Below are 17,579 nucleotides of genomic sequence, written 5' to 3' on the forward strand. Positions count from 1 at the left end.
GCGACCCCTGTAGTCTGCGGGCTTGCCTGTAAGCTGCCCAGAGCTGCGTTGTCCTCCGACGCTGTAGCTCTGAGGCGGCTGCACGGTGAGTCTGCAGAGTGTAAAGAAGCGGGCGGCTGACGGCACACGCTTCGGAGGACAGTGTGTTCATCTTCGCCCCTCCCGAGTCAGCGCAGGGGTGGTAGCGGTGAGCTGAGCCTAAAAATAATTGGGCATTTCAAATTGGGGAGAAAATAATAAAAAAATAATTGGCAACGACTAAATTTATAAAAACAAAAAAAAGGAAAAAAAAAAATCCCTTTTTTGTGTGAAAAGTTTTTCTCTTATCAATCTTCATTTATTTCTCCTGCAATGGCATTTGATTGTAGTAGCGGCTTCTTCAAATGCTTTTGAAACAAAAAGAAGCAGAATAATGTTAATTACCTTGAAACCTGAAGCTCATGCTAAAGTAGAAATATACAGCAGTTATGTAAAATAAAATTGCAGAGCGGATCTGTTTTACATATATAAGGATCAGAAATTTAAACATTTACATGATAACAACTTCCATCTGAAATTATAAAGCCGCCCGTCTCTGTGTCTCACTAAACATCAGCAATTTCCTTCCAGTAATTCACATCAAGCTCAATGTATAACAATCAAGAAATCTCAGTAACACTTACCTGGTGACCAATGTTGCTTGTCACACCAAATGATAATTTTCTTTCCCTTACGCAAGGAAGAATGGTAGTTGTGTCTTTTTTTTCTTTATGAGCCTGTAAAAATATACAAATTTACTTGAGCCATCACCTCTCTATGAGCAATATTTGACCCAACCTAATTTTCCCTGGTACCAGTCATTAGCGTTGATTTATTTTTTACATCAAATTCTAAGGCAGGGGTCAAATAACCACCTCTCCAGAACTTGACCCACCAGAATGGAATGGCCCAAGAAAATAGTACCTGCATGTAGCTTTAATCCAACTTTTAAAAAAATCTGAAGGTTTCAAAGGAACGATTCTCAGGAAAGAAGAGTTCAATATGATGCCAAAGTATATACATGCGAAGTTACCGTTTTTGTTGTTTCATCTGTAAGTGAATCCAGTGCTTCATAGATGTCATTTCTATCGATTGCCTTTGCTGCTTGTTTTAAGAGCACAAGCGATGATTTTTCTTCCCATTGTGTCCACATCCTCAGCCCCTCCAGCGCCTGGTCATACACATACTTATTTTCAACTTGTATAGTCCGCCAGTCCTTTGTATAGCCAAGTTCTCCAAGCAGCTTTGTCCAGTCTTTGCCAATCATATTTGCTACAACATGCAATGCATTTCTCTTTGTACCTGTAGAGAAATATTTGTAGCTCTTTATTTAACCAAATATCATTAGGCAAAAATTGTTGAACATGTATACAACTCTACATGCAAAACCATAGCAAAAGCTACCAAAAAAAAAATGATACATGCATTGGAATTGTTCTACATCAGTTTGTACGTGGTCCTTTTCCGTTAAATGCCGCTTACCTGTCTCTCTGTTCATAAATTTCCAGTGTTTATCAACCTGTGTTAAATCTGCAACATGTTTCTTTAGTTTCTTTCTCTTCCTTATATACATGCTCCAACCAGTCACACAGAGCGTTAACAGTAAAACCAGCACCACTGCTATGGTGGACACTGTTTGTGTGTTCAGACACAGACTGTTGTGTGAGCACTCTTGAAGGCATCTTGATTCATTACTGTTTTTATCTGTAGAATCGGGAGTTAGGTTCTGAATGTTCTGTTGATCCTGTCCTAAAAATGTATACAAAAAACAAAGGAAATGTCAATACAAAAGTGCTACTCCTGAATGTCCAGGCATTGCTGACAGAGCTGTTAACACAATTAGCAACAATGGTTCTAATTGTGAGTGCCACTGGCTTATCCAGTGGAAAAGGTAAAGGTAACTACATTATCCTATGACTCAACATTCCAGTAAGTGTATATGCTAAAATCCAGAATGTATAAAATACATCATTATTAAACTATCTAATAACCCCCTAGCTATTACTTGGTACCCAAATGGCTTGTACTTTTGAAAACATTGGACTGGGTTATCAAAAACAAGAAAGTGTTATATGTATATAGTACTATGAATTTCATTTATTTTCCCCTATAAGTAAAAATGACATTTTCTTACATAACTGTTGCCTATTCCATCTAATTGTGTTTTTTTTATTAATAAATTAAAACATATAGCAGAAAACACATCTTATATTTCCCTGTTCATTACTGTCCCAATAAAGACTTGATCCGCTGAAAGATCGTCAGAGACAGTGCCATCTAGTGCACAACGACTACCATACTATATATCAAGCTTAGAATACAATCTAAAATCTGCACTCCCATCACAGACTGATTTTAATTGTGAGTTTGTCAAAAGGCTTGACATAAGATAAACATGCAAGCAGTGGGGTGCATTCGGCAGGGGATCACAGTTATTCTTCTCTGTCCTGGACTAACTGATGCCGACAGTATTATCTTTAAAATAAATAAATAGATGCACCAAACAGCAGATTTCAGCCCAATTCATTTCAAGTGACAAAATGAATTGAGGAGGCGTGCTATTTCACTGAATCTCACAGTAATGTAAGTGGCAGCGCCTCAGATGGATGCTCATTGTTTCACACGGTATCTTTCCAATGCATTACAAATTAGAAATGGTAAAAAAAAAAAAAAAAAAAAAAATACAACACCACATAATTACCAGGCTGAAGTAATGATTTAACTGGTCTTGGTCCACACACGTTGTCAGCTGTCCCATTTCCGAATTCCCTGACTGACAAATTATTTCCAATGCAGTTTGTGTGCCGTTTACAAGTTGCGGTGCTTGAAATTACATCTGAGAAATAACCATGTATGCAGCGCTTGCAGAGTACATTGGACATGTTTGTGCCTGTTTTGTAAACTCCGTGTCCAAGTGGACACTGTCTGTGAGGCATACACTCTCCGTCCAGTTGATAGGCATTGTCTTTACACAGGCACTCCCGGTTCACGGTCGGAATGCACGGGGCAGTTTCTACTTCAAGAAGCCCGCAGGGTTTCCTGCAGGTTAAACACTTCCGCAAGTCTGTTGGGAAATCCATATATGTACCATCTTCACAACTGGTGCAATCAGTATCACTGCCCAACCCACAGTCTTCAGCAACTCTGTGACCAGGTGGGCATTTTCTGCAGTTGATTTCTTTACCTTCAACGTTAATTGAATATGTTTCAGATTGAGCAAAACTTCCTACTACCAGGAAAAGCATAATGAGAAAGATCCACCTCTGCAGAAAAAAACAATCATCATTAATATTACACGACTGCACAATCCACATTACAAAAACAATACTGCACAAACCACGTCTGCATTTTTAACATCCTTTTTATACAATGAAAGCCAGTAGTAGTTTTCATTCCATCTGCACCAGCACCAGATTTTATCAGAACATTATATTGTTCAGCCTTCATTTCCCTTTCAAATCAGACATTTGAATTGTGCTACTGGGATATAAGCACAGGTGAAAGGTGTTAAAGTGAAAATAAAAAATGAGAGGAGGAACAATATTTGGCAGTAGTAGTCACAAAATATACTGCCGTATAGTACTGTAGAATGATGTACAATGAAGTAACATTTCAAAAGGGATCGCATGCAACATTTGTATCCTCAGTTAATCAGTCACCACTGCCAGAATCATTTCTGCACATCTGGTAACGTTCATCAGCAAATCACCTGGACACATTCAGCTTACAACACCGATCTCAATGATTTTCAGATCGTCCAAATGAATGAGATTTGTGATACTCCATTAAAATACGTTATAATTTCCATTCTCCATAGGAGTTACATCGCAAAGTTCATAGAGCGAGTCACAATCCGAAAGAGCATATCTGCCAGGACAAGCCAATATTAAATAACGCAAGTATGTTTAAAAGAATCGTCTGAGAGTCAGAGTCAGAATGACTTGTTATTCGGAAACACCGCACCAGTTGCAACACGGTTCTGGGTAACTTTTTAAAACGTAAAGTATTTTTTTTTAACATTACATGTGTTAATCGAATATCCAATCATGTTAAATATCTGCACTTTAAGATATTAAACAAAACAAACAATACAGACTATATTTTTCTAATTTGGCTTCCTGACACAAATTGTTTCTCAAAAGTTCCAACTAGTCGCCTACGTTGTAGTTTCGGTGACTCACACCAAGAACTGACGAAACATACAAACCTTTGCGAAACCTTACAATCTACACTGACTTGCTAAAATCAATATAAAAATTTTTGCTGGAAATCGTTCTTACTTACAGAATTACAGGCCGATGCCATCTTCTTGTAATGGAAATCACGCTTAATTTTCTTGAGGGTGTTTCCAGCAAGGATTGCGCGCAGACTCACCGGGCAAGAATCCAGCAATTGCGTTGTGAGTCATGTTGACTTGTTGTTTAGGTTTCTCCCAGGTATGCGAATGGGGTTTCATTCTGGGTTAACTACCTCGACAGGCAGCTGAGATAAGACTGGTGTAAGAGGGTTAAAAAGTAAACCGGTTCTAGGAGTTATATAATTAGTAACAATTGTGATATACAGTACAAATGTTAACATTCATAAATCTGAATTAGTATTTTACAGATTATAAAATCTTTTTTTGCCAGTTTTTAATTATTATTATTAACGAGTGTCTTATACTGTGTGTATGAAAATGATACACATTAGATTTGTATAGTTCCCACAGCCCAGTACCCACCATGCCACAACTCAGAACTCATATAAAAAATTTGAATGACCGGATAGTACAACTGAACATGATTTTAGGAGTCTCTTATCTAAACAGGCTCCAATACTTCATGTTTTGATACAGCCAGTCGGCCCTTTATTGTTTAACTTGTCCAGGCCCTGGTGTATTGTGGCATTGTACCTGTTTGTCTTTGGGCATCTGTGAAACTCCTGTCCTAATTCTGACGCAGGATCAATTACAATACTTTAAATGTAAAACACACACCTCAGTGTTTGCGTCACAGGTGGGCGAGGAATGAGAATGCACTGAGATACACCCTCACTGATATACACGAGGTGGGAAAGTTTCACACACCTGTTCTTTTGAAGTCAGGCTTACATCATGTTTGGAAAGCGCTCCGTTTTGTAACTGAGTTAGAGGCGTGCATGAAATAACTTTTTTTTTAGCAGATAAGGCTGAAATTGACAAAAGAAATGTATTTGCTTTCACTGGTCAGTTTTTTTAGCAGTTCTAGCGTAATTCAACTGCATTATTCTTGGAAATTACCACCTGTTTTGGCACATACTGTATGCACTGCCAAGTTTGAAGAACACTCTAAATCTAAAAGAAAGCTCAATTCTCCTGGTAAAATAGTTAACTTCTAATTCACCGGCTAGATGTGTGTAAGCATTATCCAGTAAGGACTCAATTCTATAGCCTCAGGAACAAATCATCCACACTGCTGCATTGTACAGAAGTACAATATCAAATTTGTCCACCAGAGGTCTCACTTGTTGTACAAACAATTGATCTTAAGAATGCTGACAGGAAGCAAAATTCAAATTCAAAGTGCTTTATTGGCATGACCAATACATTGCCAAAGTAGTGATGACAATTTTTCATCTTTTACATAAAACAATTACCATTTAAAACACGTTTACATATTATTACAAAAAGCAAGTAAAACACAAATAACAGTATATATAAAACCACAACAACAACAATAGTAATGATGAGTATTTTATACTATTTTCTCCTCCCTCCCTGTGTGAGGAGCTTCAGTGTTCACTCTCTGTCCCTCAGGCTGTGACAGGTGCTTGTGTACTGGGCTGCCACTTCCACACAGCTTGTCTTCTCTCTTAAGAGGATGGGGGGTTTCTCTGGGTCTGGCAGGTCTGGGAATTCTGAGCAGAGATGTTTTATTTTCGGGAAGAAGGCTTCCCTTATTTTATTGTATTTTGTGCACTGCAGTAAAAAGTGTATATGTCTCGACCTGATTGAACTGACAGTGAGCACACAGGCTGTCCTCTTTGGGCAGCCATGTCTGCCTGTGTCGGCCCTTCTCTATGGCCAGGCTGTGCTCACTGAGCCTGTACTTTGTTAACTGTCTCTGTTTACTGTCTTTCACCTTGGTCAGGTATTCTGCCAAGGTGCAGTGTCTTTTTAGGGTCCAATAGGATTACAATTTGCTTGTTGTTTTTGTGTGTGTCCCAATGGGTAAGGTATTCTTGTTTGTGTTGTGCTATAATATGGTTGACTCTGATTGTGTGTGTTGGAGTGGTGCTGTCCTGATGCTGGTTGGTATTAGTGTGGCTCGGTGCAGTGAGCTTCAGGACCAGCTGGCTGAGGGGACTCTGCTCTGGGCTCTGCTCTTGGCATTGCAGGGCTTTATGGTGGTAAGAGTTTGGGTTGCTGTCTCTTAGATGAAGCCAAAATTTGATTGCTCTTTTTTGTATATTAATCAATAGTGGGTACTGGCCTAATTCAGCCCTGCATGAATTGTTAGGAGTTTTTCTTTGTATTTGCAGGATACTTTTGCAGAACTCTGTATGCAGGGCTTCTATTGGGCTCAAAAATTTTGAGCCAAATTTCAATTGGGAGCTTGTATGAAGTTTTTTGTTACTGGCATAAAGTGCACTGCGTGCTTTTCTCTCAGTGCATTCACTGCCAGGTTAAAACTCCCTGGCGCGCTGATTTTTAGGCCTTGATCGGTGTAGTATGTGTAGTGTTCTAAAGTGTTTTTGTCAAGGGTAAAGTGGTACTTATTTCCCTGAGCTACTGTATCTGTATCTGTATCTCTCTCTCTCTCTCTCACTCTCTCTCTCTCTCTCTCTCTCGATCCAGTTCTATACACCAAAATAAAGTGCGGTAATGTAAGGAAACGTCACTTTAAGGGAGCGTGCATGTTTTGTAACCTCAGATTAGCAGAATAACCACTCAAATATATATATATATATTTTCCTGAAAGAAAAATAAATAAAGAATAATTGTCCATATTTACAGGCACCCCATTCACATGGGCCTAGGTGAATGACTGCTTTGTGTTTAGTTGTTTGTGTGCTTCAAAATAGTTCTGTTTGTGTTTAAAATATTCTTCCCTTCTTAACTGGTTTCTAATGACAATAAAACCAGGGTTCTATTGCTTAATTTGTTGAGTTACTCATTGATGTGTATTGCCCCACATGCAGTGTAGCAACACAGAGAAGATTTGTTATGTATTTGTCCTGACTGTAATATAACTTAATGGGTTTTTTGTTCCAAGCAATTCTTACCCTTTTTATTGCAGCTGCCCCTGAAGGCAGTTCATAAGCACTTTCTCTTCTCCAAAGAATGATCTGTTAAAGGATAAAACCTTTCCATACAATGGCAGAGGTCCCTGGGCTTGTTTAAATCCATTTTAATTCATTTAGCTGTGGTGGCAGGCTACAAACTTGCGGAACAAACAGAAAACTCAATTCAATTGTACTGCTGCTGTGATTGATTGAAACTCATTGTTGTGGACCTGTGCCACATTTCACTTTAATGTTTCCCCCTGACCTTTGCTTTTTTGGCCTGTCATCAAAGGAGTACCAACAACAGATACTTCACATCTTCAGCAATAAAATTCCATATGAAAAACAGGATGTATCAATTACTTATACAATACAACACATGGTGACCACCTACAGGTTGCCCCATGATGTCATAATTAAACATTACATGATTCTCAGAGGGGCCCGGTATGCTAAGGCATGCTTTGTTGTATTTTCTGTTTTTGGTAAATTCACAAAACTAATAAAAAGAATTTTAAAAAAAGATTAAAGGCATGTATTGTTTTTTTCTATTTTGTTTGTTAACTTTTATATCTGTGTTTATAATCTCTTGATGCAATGTTATTATAACTTGTGATGTGATATCTACTAGCAGTAGACACCGGATGACTAATCTAACCCTTTGAAATGTTTCAACCAAGCCAATATTGCAGACTCTTTCTACAATTTATTCTTTTATTTGTAATCCTTCTGGCATCTGTCATGTGTTAACCTTATGCATCTTTTTGTTTTATTTTGTATTACATTATTTAATGGGTTCAGTTCTAAAACTGGAACATGTGAGATGGTAGAGCTAGAGAACACACTTTGAACCTCATTTACAAAAGGGTGCTGAACATTAAGGTGTACCATAATTGCAATTAGCATGCACATTCATGATTTCTGTATTTACTATTGCAAATGTATTCATTATTGAGCAAAATAGTGGGCATATTATGGTGCACACTCATTTTATTGTGCCACACTATGGTAACACAGTGTAACATTTTTTTTTTTTTTTGGTTCCTGGGTAGTAAGTGTTATTTCCTAATTTCTTATGCCTCAAAAGTATAGAAAATGGCTATTATTCCCCACAAACTTTGCTTTTGTGACCAGGACAGTGATATTTTGAAATTTACCTATTTTCCAGAACATTCCAGATAGATTCGGGGCTGAGTAAACTTGGAGTAACTTCTAGAACTTTCTAGAACTTTCCATAAATAGTAGTATAAATACAGGGGCCTTAAGCCCACCAGTTCAGTTTAGTTCCAGCTGCCTAAGTGGATACAGATCTGCATTTTTCTGAGATGGCATCAAGGTCATAGGAGACTTCAAAATGGTGGCATTCCTGATGGGTCTCCAAGGCGGTTTTACCAAGTTTCCCTGATATCTTTACCTTTGGGACAGCAGGGACACCAAGGCGCACTACCACAGACAGGACTGGCCACAGCGGACCGAGTTCTCTGTGGGGAGGAACAACGTCAAGTGGGAGCCACTGGTGGACCCCCGGAAAGTGCTGATGTCACCACTGCACATCAAATTGGGCCTTATGAAACAATTTGTCAGAGCTCTAGATAAGGAGTCGGCAGCCTTCAAGTACCTTCAAGACTTCTTCCCTAAGCTGTCTGAGGCAAAGGTCAAAGCCGGTGTCTTTGTCGGACCACAGATAAATCTTGATAAATTCAAGGAGAACATGGGAGCGTACTCGGAGGAGCAAGGCGAGCGCTTCCACCAGGATATACTGGACTTTGAACGCCGCTACCAAGGACAGTATAACGAGAACATGATGGGAGACTACATTTGGGGGCTGATTCGTGAAAGTGATTTACAGTATAATCGTAAATCTCGAAAAACTACTCACTTCTAAATCTTTTGTAGTCATTTTTGTATTACTTTAGTATAAATACATGTTAATTTGGATTTGTTGTTTTTTTCTGACTTTATGTGAACGAAAAGACACAAATTCGCCCGTTTTCTCATTGGAAATAGGTGAATTTCAAAATATCACTGTCCTGGTCACAAAAGCAAAGTTTGTGGAGAATAATAGCCATTTTCTATACTTTTGAGGCATAAGCAATTAGGAAATAACACTTACTACCCAGGAACAAAAATTGTGTTACATAGTGTGATTTGTATGGTATGAGGCACTCCACTCCTAATAATGAGGGGAGCTTTATTAACACTGTATTTACTAAAGGGCGATAATCGTAGTTTGCACCTTACATTGAGTGATAATTAGTTTGTTTAGAAACCAGGAAACCACTGATAGGTGCACTATTTAAACCTATTTTTCTGGGCTGAAATCTATCTGGCACCTTGGAGGCATTACTTGCATTAAAGTATTCATATAGAGCAGTGAAAATTACCTGTAAAAAAACAGATTATATTAAGCTTGGATAAACATTAATTAATGTTATAATTTCTTAGATTTTATTTTATAGTTCAATGCATTGGTACAAATTGTAGAGTGGTTAAATAAAACACTGGACCAAACAAGGTATTATAATTAAAAACAACCTCCTCCACTTGAATGTCTTACACCTCTGCATGTAGTTTTAGTTTGCATTGCCTCTGCCTGTCCCCTGCTGAGTGCTGCGTCTGTTGATCGCTCATTTTCGGTCAATGTAAGCCACCTCCACCTTTCACAATAAGCCACTGACCAAAAGATATTCCCATAATATTTAGTGTCCTTTCGTAAATGAGGCCTTTTATTTTTAAATTAAATACCTAAAATGACCACATGATGGAGCAGTAAGTGCTACTGAAGACTTTGTCCAGGATGGAGGGAAACACCACAATATTAATATGCAGTCTACAACAATATCAGTAAGGTAGGCATTGTGCATGACTTTTCGTCAGGCCAAGCTACCAGACACTGATGTGTTTTTGTCACCTGTTTTGTGTGGGGTTACATAGATCTGTCAAAGTTGGTCATATTTACTCATTCTTTGGCTGGAATATGTGCAGTCAGCAAGAAGCTGATTTTTTTATTTTATTTTATTTTTACATAACAGTAGTGTCACTTGATCAAATAAATGCAACTTTTATTTGTTTGTCTCGGATGTAACCTGCCATGGAACATGGAGCAGGCAGCAGCCTATGGACAGAGACAAATCATAGGTCCTAAATGCCAATGTGTTGTCCTTGTTAAACAAGAGCTAGCTCACACTAACCTAGCCTGGCTCTGTAAAGGCATTACATTTGTATTATATTACTGTTATTGTCCCCGAAAAAAAACAGGTTCAATATTACTTTTAAACCTGTTAAGGAAACTGTTAAGGAACTATTGTTGTAAAAATAATCAAATACTTGTGGTGTTCTGTGTCAAAACCAAAATCCAGGAAAACTCAACTCAAGATAGTGTTTACTATTAAATTACAGGACGATCAATCAATCTTTATTTTATATAGTGCCTTTTGTGATGGTGGTCCACTATGAAAGGCGCTATATAAAATAAAGATTGATTGATCTCCCTATTATTTAATAGAGATGTTCTGACCTTCATTTTTGCCCAATTGTCATTATGTTTTTCCTCATCTGATTTCAAGTGTTTGATCCTTGTTTATACTTTTACCTAATTTGGTTTCCAGATATTGTTTCACAATCACGCAATGGTTTATTTTTCAACATTTATTTTGGATGACTTTTATGGAAAGTCTTTTGTGTTTGTGTCCACTTAGTACAGATGGGATTTAAAATCCCCAGAGAATATAAGGGGTCCAAGCAAAGCCCTGAGAAAAAAGGCTTCTTTATTTAACAGAGCAGAATGTTCAACTGCTTCAGTTAAAGAATACTGCTTAAAGAAAAGGGAAAGATTGACAGAATTGAAAAAATGAATATAATTTTTTGAGCAAATGTTGTACATACTGTGTAAAATGGTACTCCATATGAATAGGGCTTCTGATTTTCAGTTTTAACCAAAAAAATCATAAAACACAAATAAAAAAATGAAATTGGTGTATAGCCTATAAACACCGGAAAAACACAGGAAAAAAACTGGAAATTGTTACTCAGTTCAGTATGACTTCACCCATTTCCCATTAAAAACAAAAAAAGACCTTTTCCAGTGCAGTTGGGCAATGTCTCTCCTTCCTGACATGTATCTATCATTGATTCATTCTGAATACGTTAAACCCACCTCAGCTACTGAGTGGCAGCACATTCATATGTTTCTATTGGAGACTCCGCTTGCAAGATTTAAAACAAGATTGCAATTAGAAGGCTTGTTTGCGGGATTTAAAGCTATATTAGTTAGATAGAACAAAACCGAATTGTAAATTGTGGCAACATGTAAAAAAAATGCCTAGACACACAAAAACCCAGAAAAATTTGCCCGTGACCATAAGGATTTCGTTGTGGAAGTTAACAAAGGAAATAAGGTACAACTTAAGTATACAAGTACTGTCGAGTTACTACTATACATATTTTGGCAGAAAAAAAACGCCGCAACATTGTGGAAAGTAACTGAAAACAATAATTACATACAGTGCATAAAAAGGGAAAGACCTGAAAAAATACAACCATTTACATAAAACTCAAAAATTGCTAAAAATAAGCACCGAAAAATGAAATGAATAAAAACAGAAAAACAGAAGCCCTACATGAGAGTAACATACAAGGTATAATAAGACAAAATAAATATCAACCTCTAAGGCTAACGTTTTTAATGCTTACAGTTCATCTTATAGAATGCTTGGAATAGTAGATACAAAAGGTACCAATGTACAATCCATAACATTATGCATCTCTTTGAAAGGAGGAAAATATTGTTGCAACCCCTTGTTTTTAATATAATATAATTTTAGAATTATCTGAGTATGTATTTTCCCTTTGGAAACAGTTGTTCAAATTAGACACAGGTTTGATGGACCACTTTTTCCATTTTCTAAGATCTAGGAATATTCACAGTTTAAAAGACCATATTACAAGAGTAGCTGAAGCAGTCCCTGAAGGATGGTGGGTAAAACTCTTGGATCTGATCAAGGGACGGGTTAAAGAAAGACCGGTGTACAATGAACTTTGTTAATGGTGCACCTCTTAGTGGTTAGGTAAAACATTGTTATCCCGAAGGAGCCCTCCTTAAACACACACTGACTTCTGTATAATACTGTGTGGCAGAGCTGAGGCGTTGAGTGTGTTTTGAATATTGTTTGGGTTTTGTAAAAAAAAAAAAAAAAAGTTTTACAAATGTATACATTTTTGATAAATATGGCAGGACTGGGTTTAGAATCCCCTCCCTGCTAAAACGTGTGGGATGTGGTCAGGCACTAATTGATTAATTGATTATCAATTAGAACTGGCCACATGCTATGAAAAGGACTTAGAAATCCTGATCCTTTGTTCTCCAAGCAGGGTTAAGCATGGCTTGGGTAAGATGAATTTGTCTGTAGGTGCCACACAGCTGTTTGTACACCAGGGCTACGTAAAGGTAAAGAAACCAGCCACTGAGGATCACCGTGTGTACATTGGGATTATTAGCATCGAGTATTTAGTATTGAGAATTTATTATCTTTAGAGAGGAAGTGTCAGGGAGAGACTGTTCTTGGAGTGGACTAGCGCCCCACCACTGTTTGGTCAACTTTCACTTCCTAGTGATGTTTTTGAACAATGTTCTTTTTTAGCATTTGTTTTGTGATTATTTAACCCCACACTAGGATTACCATTGCTGGTACCCTAGTGGCAGCCACGCTACACTGCAATTGAAACATTGTGCAAATAACTGTAAATAAATCTTGGACGTTGGTGCAGTGTTCAACGTCAACCTCCCGTGTCTCTCTCGTCTTTCTAAGCGGATCCTCGCCCCCTCTTACATATTGTATAAAGTTATTTTTGTTTTAGTGCATCAATTGCCTAGAGTCCTCGAATAATTCTATTCTGTCCAGTGCATAGGGCTTGAGGTGTTCAGGTTTTTGATCACATGATGTCCCTTCGAACTTATTTTGAGCCAATTCTCTTTCCTAATTAAACTCAGAAAAATCTGTTAATTACAAAACAATGTCATTTCTTTTTACCTTCATATCTTGACAGAGCCTGATTCTGTTTCGCTTAATTTTTATTTTAAAAAGATGTGAAAAATTACGTTAATTGCTCATCGCTGATCCCAATTGCATATAATTCTTGCAGTCGCCTAGTCTACCACTGTGCTTTTATTATTTTCTCACATTTAACAGAGTTGTCCTGACGGTGATAGCAAGTCAATCATTTAAAATCACCTTGATTTGTAGCAAAGAAAAAATAAATCTCAAACCCAATCTTTAATTTGTAGTTTTCTCATTATTAGGATACAGACAGCTTAATAAGGACTAATTAACATTTAAAAGGGAGATAGAGATTTGGAAAATAAAACCCGAAAAGTCCAAGCCCTAGTTATATGGTACAATACGATGTCTTAAGCCTTTCCACAAGAAATACAGAATGTGGGATCCTGCTACGGTTTAAGTAAATAAGAGATTAAAAGCTTTATTACTGTGTGCCAAATGTGACACATGTTTTTTTTATTAAATGGCAAGGATTTCAGCTTTAAACTCATTGTGTAAAATCTTAAGCTTGGTTAAAAAAAAAAAAAAAGTAAACTTGACCAAGTGGTTCCATATGAAGGACACCTGGATACCAGATTAGAGTTAATAAAACAAATACAATAATGCAATTAATGTTGTTGGTGACATTCTGGATCGACAATATATTATGCAAACGTTTTTTATTTAAAAAATATAATCTATCACCCCCCCCCCCTTTTATTTGCTTAAATATGTTTATAAGTTTCATCTCGTGAGATATGGAAGTCAGAACATTCTATCCATCTTCATTGCATTGGGAATGAAAAAAAAAATAGGGTAAAGCAGGGTCATGGTCTGCTAGATTTGGCACATTATTATTTCAATTGAGCCCACAAGAATCAGACTCAGAAACAAATTAAGGGCACAGATATGAGATAACCTTTTTTCTATGTGTCATTATGGCCATGTGCAGATAGTGTCTGTGTTAGATGAATGGTCTTGGGTCAGTAAGTGCACATCCAAATTGCTAACCCTCAATTGAAATTACTACTAAGCCATTGTGTGAAGCATGCTCTTTTTTTTACCTTGCTATTAGAAGGATATTGATGGTTACACCTTTCAGTTTAATGAATAGCTCAGAGAGCTAAGCAGAAACTACAGTTGCTTCTTCCTCAGCAACATATGCAGAATTCGGTCCTTCCTCACCAACTACTCCAAGCAGCTAGTTCAGGCCCTGGTACTGTCCCGCCTTGACTACTGCAACTCCCTCCTGGCCGGCCTCCCTGCTTCCGCTGTTCGTCCGCTCCAGCTCATCCAAAACTCTGCTGCTCGTCTTGTCTTTTCCCTTCCTCATTTCTCCTGTGCTACTCCTCCGCTCCCTCCACTGGCTCCCTATCGCCGCTGGCATCCAATTCAAAACTATTGTACTCACCCATCGCTGTCTTGACCTTTCTGCTCTCTCCTATCTCCAGACTATTATTTCTCCCTATACCCCCTCTCACCCCCTCCTCTCCTCCGCCACTGGCAGATTAGCTGTAACCTCCCCCCCCCCAGTGCAGCGAATACACGCTGTACTGTAATTAGCACGTTACTCTTATAAGCAAATAGTTTAACTGCTCCTAGTTAAAATCGCTCTCAAACATAATTATTTACTGTATTTTGTATTCTCTTATTTGAATTTGCTCTTAGTTACTACTGACTTTATTGTATTTCATAACTGCTCTTATCTGTAATGTGATATTTTGTAACAACTGTAAGTTGCCCTGGATAAGGGCGTCTGCTAAGAAATAAATAATAATAATAATAATAATAATAATAATAATAATATTTTCAAACACAGGCATGTGAGATAACAACTTTTGCTAGAGGTGCCTGAGTTGACAGAAGAGGATATCACGTTTTAAACAAACAGCAATGTAGACAAAAGGTTTGTATAAAAAAAAAACCATTCTGACAGATAAAAAAAAAAGAAACTTGCAAATACAAGTTTAAAACATAAGTACAGTAACACCCTTATTTAGACAACACCTGTCACACATATAATAACAGATAAGACTTAACACACCAGAAAATACAGGTCACAATTCATTTTTCCTACCAAAACTAGACACAATCAATTAAATTGTATCATGCACTTTTCTTTAAATAAGACAAATAAAAGTGTATTTAAAAGGATCATGTTTAATCCATACAAGTAGTTTTAAACACGGTGACTCACCGGTAACAACAGCAGCACAGCACATTCCTTTCACTGTTTTACACACCTGGACTTATACAGTGGAAACCAGTCAAGCTAAATTATTACTGGGACCAATCAACTCATTAAATAACCCCCCCCTCCCAAATACTGTATTTAGTGAAAACTACAGAAGAGAACTAATGGAATATCATATTATAATAATACATATCTAAAGTGAATAACAAGGATACATACATGTGAACACATATTATTTGTTTATTATTATTTGTTTATTTAGCAGACGCCTTTATCCAAGGCGACTTACAGAGACTAGGGTGTGTGAACTCTGCATCAGCTGCAGAGTCACTTACAACTACATCTCACCCCGAAAGACGGAGCAAGGTTAAGTGACTTGCTCAGGGTCACACAATGAGTCAGTGGCTGAGGTGGGATTTGAACCGGGGACCTCCTGGTCACAAGCCCATTTCTTTAACCACTGGACCACACAGCCTCCATATAACAAAAGAGTTAGTACAGAATAAATCATGAATTAATACATAACTAACCACTCAACATCTGTTGCACACTCAACTCAAAGGTTGTCGAAATCCAAGTGATTAGTGTAGTATAGAGACCATGTAGCATGCATTTGGCACCATTATTATAGTCATTAGCTATTTTACAGTAACATTTGATTTAATTCAGACCCCTGTCTTCTTCTTTGTCTCTAACACATGCACCTTTGAGTGCTGAGGGAATCCTCTTGATTTGGGGTGAAAACTAAAGGGGATAAGTCAGGACATAACTGTGATGTTATGCAACACCCCAGAAATACGGGGGAAACAGAAACAGAAACAATGGCCTCACACAGTTATGTTAAATGTCAGACGTGGATGGATCACAATTTGACTATGCCAAAGTTAACTAGAAAAGGATGAACTCCTAAATAATACTGAACACTAATGTGAAACCACAGTACCACAGGTACATTTATTCCAATTTACTAATGGTTTACAATAAGTATCTTGCATTAAAAATACATTTAATGATATATCGACAGCTAGAAAACACTTGCGAAAACATTGCAAGAGTAGAGTAGCAACAAAAAAAATGGCATTTTCCAGAAGTTGAGGACAATAAAACAGAAGAAGATTTAACCAATACTACTTTTACCAACCAGATTATCCGACTATAGAAAGCCATCAACAGCTCAACTGATCACCAGTCTAGATTGATTCTTCTTGTACTCACCCCTAGGTCTCCACGCTCCTGCAGAAACAATACAGCTTTTCCCAGCTTTAAGTTGACATACTTTTAAGCTCAAATAAGAGGTACAAGAGATTGTTTCATCATTCAAACAGCACAGCCACAATATCAATGCAAAATCTAAACTTCTGCTTACCTTACCACAGCCTGTGCTACAGCCCCACTCTCTCACTCACATGCTCTCTGCCTCCCTAGTAGATATTGAGAATTAAACTAAGCAAAGATTAAAAGGACACAACAACAGGTGGACCAGTGATACTGTTGCTAATGATAATAAGTTATTTGTACATCCTTGATCAATCCTTTAAAGAGAACCATATTTAAAATATAAACATCTTGCAAGTCAATATATGTGCTTAAGCTGCCTCTGTGGTTTGGGATAGCAACCCTCTGGCCATCTATAATCAACTTTTTTTTCAATTACATCCTCATTGTGAGTGGAAGTCTGCAGAATGGCTGACCACTTTATTTAATTGAGACCTGTCCTAAGCATTACTCATTCTTGGTTTAGAACTATACTAAAGCATTCAGTGCAATTGGCAGGCCGTCACCACACCTTATTCATTTAAACTATAAAGGCTTATGGCAGGGCCTAACATTCATGCACCAGTAGAGATTTCTCACCCTTGTCCTCAAACTGTATTTTTTTGCTTCAGAACGTGTTTGCTGGTCTATCCTTCAGAAAGGTGCTAGAATTCCTTTCCTTGATCTTTTGTAGCTTATACTTGACCTTTTCTTATTTTTAAAGAATATACAGTTCAGCCTTTCCTGTAACCCTGTTTTACTCTTTAAGTCATGTTGTAACACAAATGGGGTTCAGTTGAAACAGTGTAAACATCCACAGTATAAAGTCAGCAGAA

General features: G+C 37.5%; 1 protein-coding gene across 1 annotated transcript; it reads right to left on the reverse strand.

Moving 5' to 3' along the window:
* Positions 1–286: 286 nt before the first annotated feature.
* On the reverse strand, positions 287–4,473 carry LOC117400174 (uncharacterized). Its single transcript, XM_058990240.1, has 6 exons — positions 4,303–4,473; positions 2,720–3,281; positions 1,501–1,767; positions 1,052–1,320; positions 663–755; positions 287–386 (listed from the first exon to the last, which is right to left on the reverse strand). Exons 1-6 carry the CDS (start codon positions 4,321–4,323, stop codon positions 327–329), a joined length of 1,272 nt encoding a protein of 423 aa, XP_058846223.1. The 5' UTR covers positions 4,324–4,473; the 3' UTR covers positions 287–326.
* Between the last annotated feature and the right edge of the window lie 13,106 nt (positions 4,474–17,579).

Source organism: Acipenser ruthenus, chromosome 2 (genome assembly GCF_902713425.1).
Source record: "Acipenser ruthenus chromosome 2, fAciRut3.2 maternal haplotype, whole genome shotgun sequence".
Lineage (NCBI taxonomy): Eukaryota > Metazoa > Chordata > Actinopteri > Acipenseriformes > Acipenseridae > Acipenser > Acipenser ruthenus.

Bases quoted from the DNA above. Each gene is read 5' to 3' on its own strand.
- LOC117400174 (XM_058990240.1), bottom strand. From the start codon at position 4,323: ATGGCATCGGCCTGTAATTCT. The intron at 1,768-2,719 runs GTAATTATGTGG...ATACATTTTTAG, and splicing joins TAAATCATTACTTCAGCCTG to GACAGGATCAACAGAACATT. The intron at 387-662 runs GTAAGTGTTACT...TTGTTTCAAAAG, and splicing joins CAAGCAACATTGGTCACCAG to CATTTGAAGAAGCCGCTACT.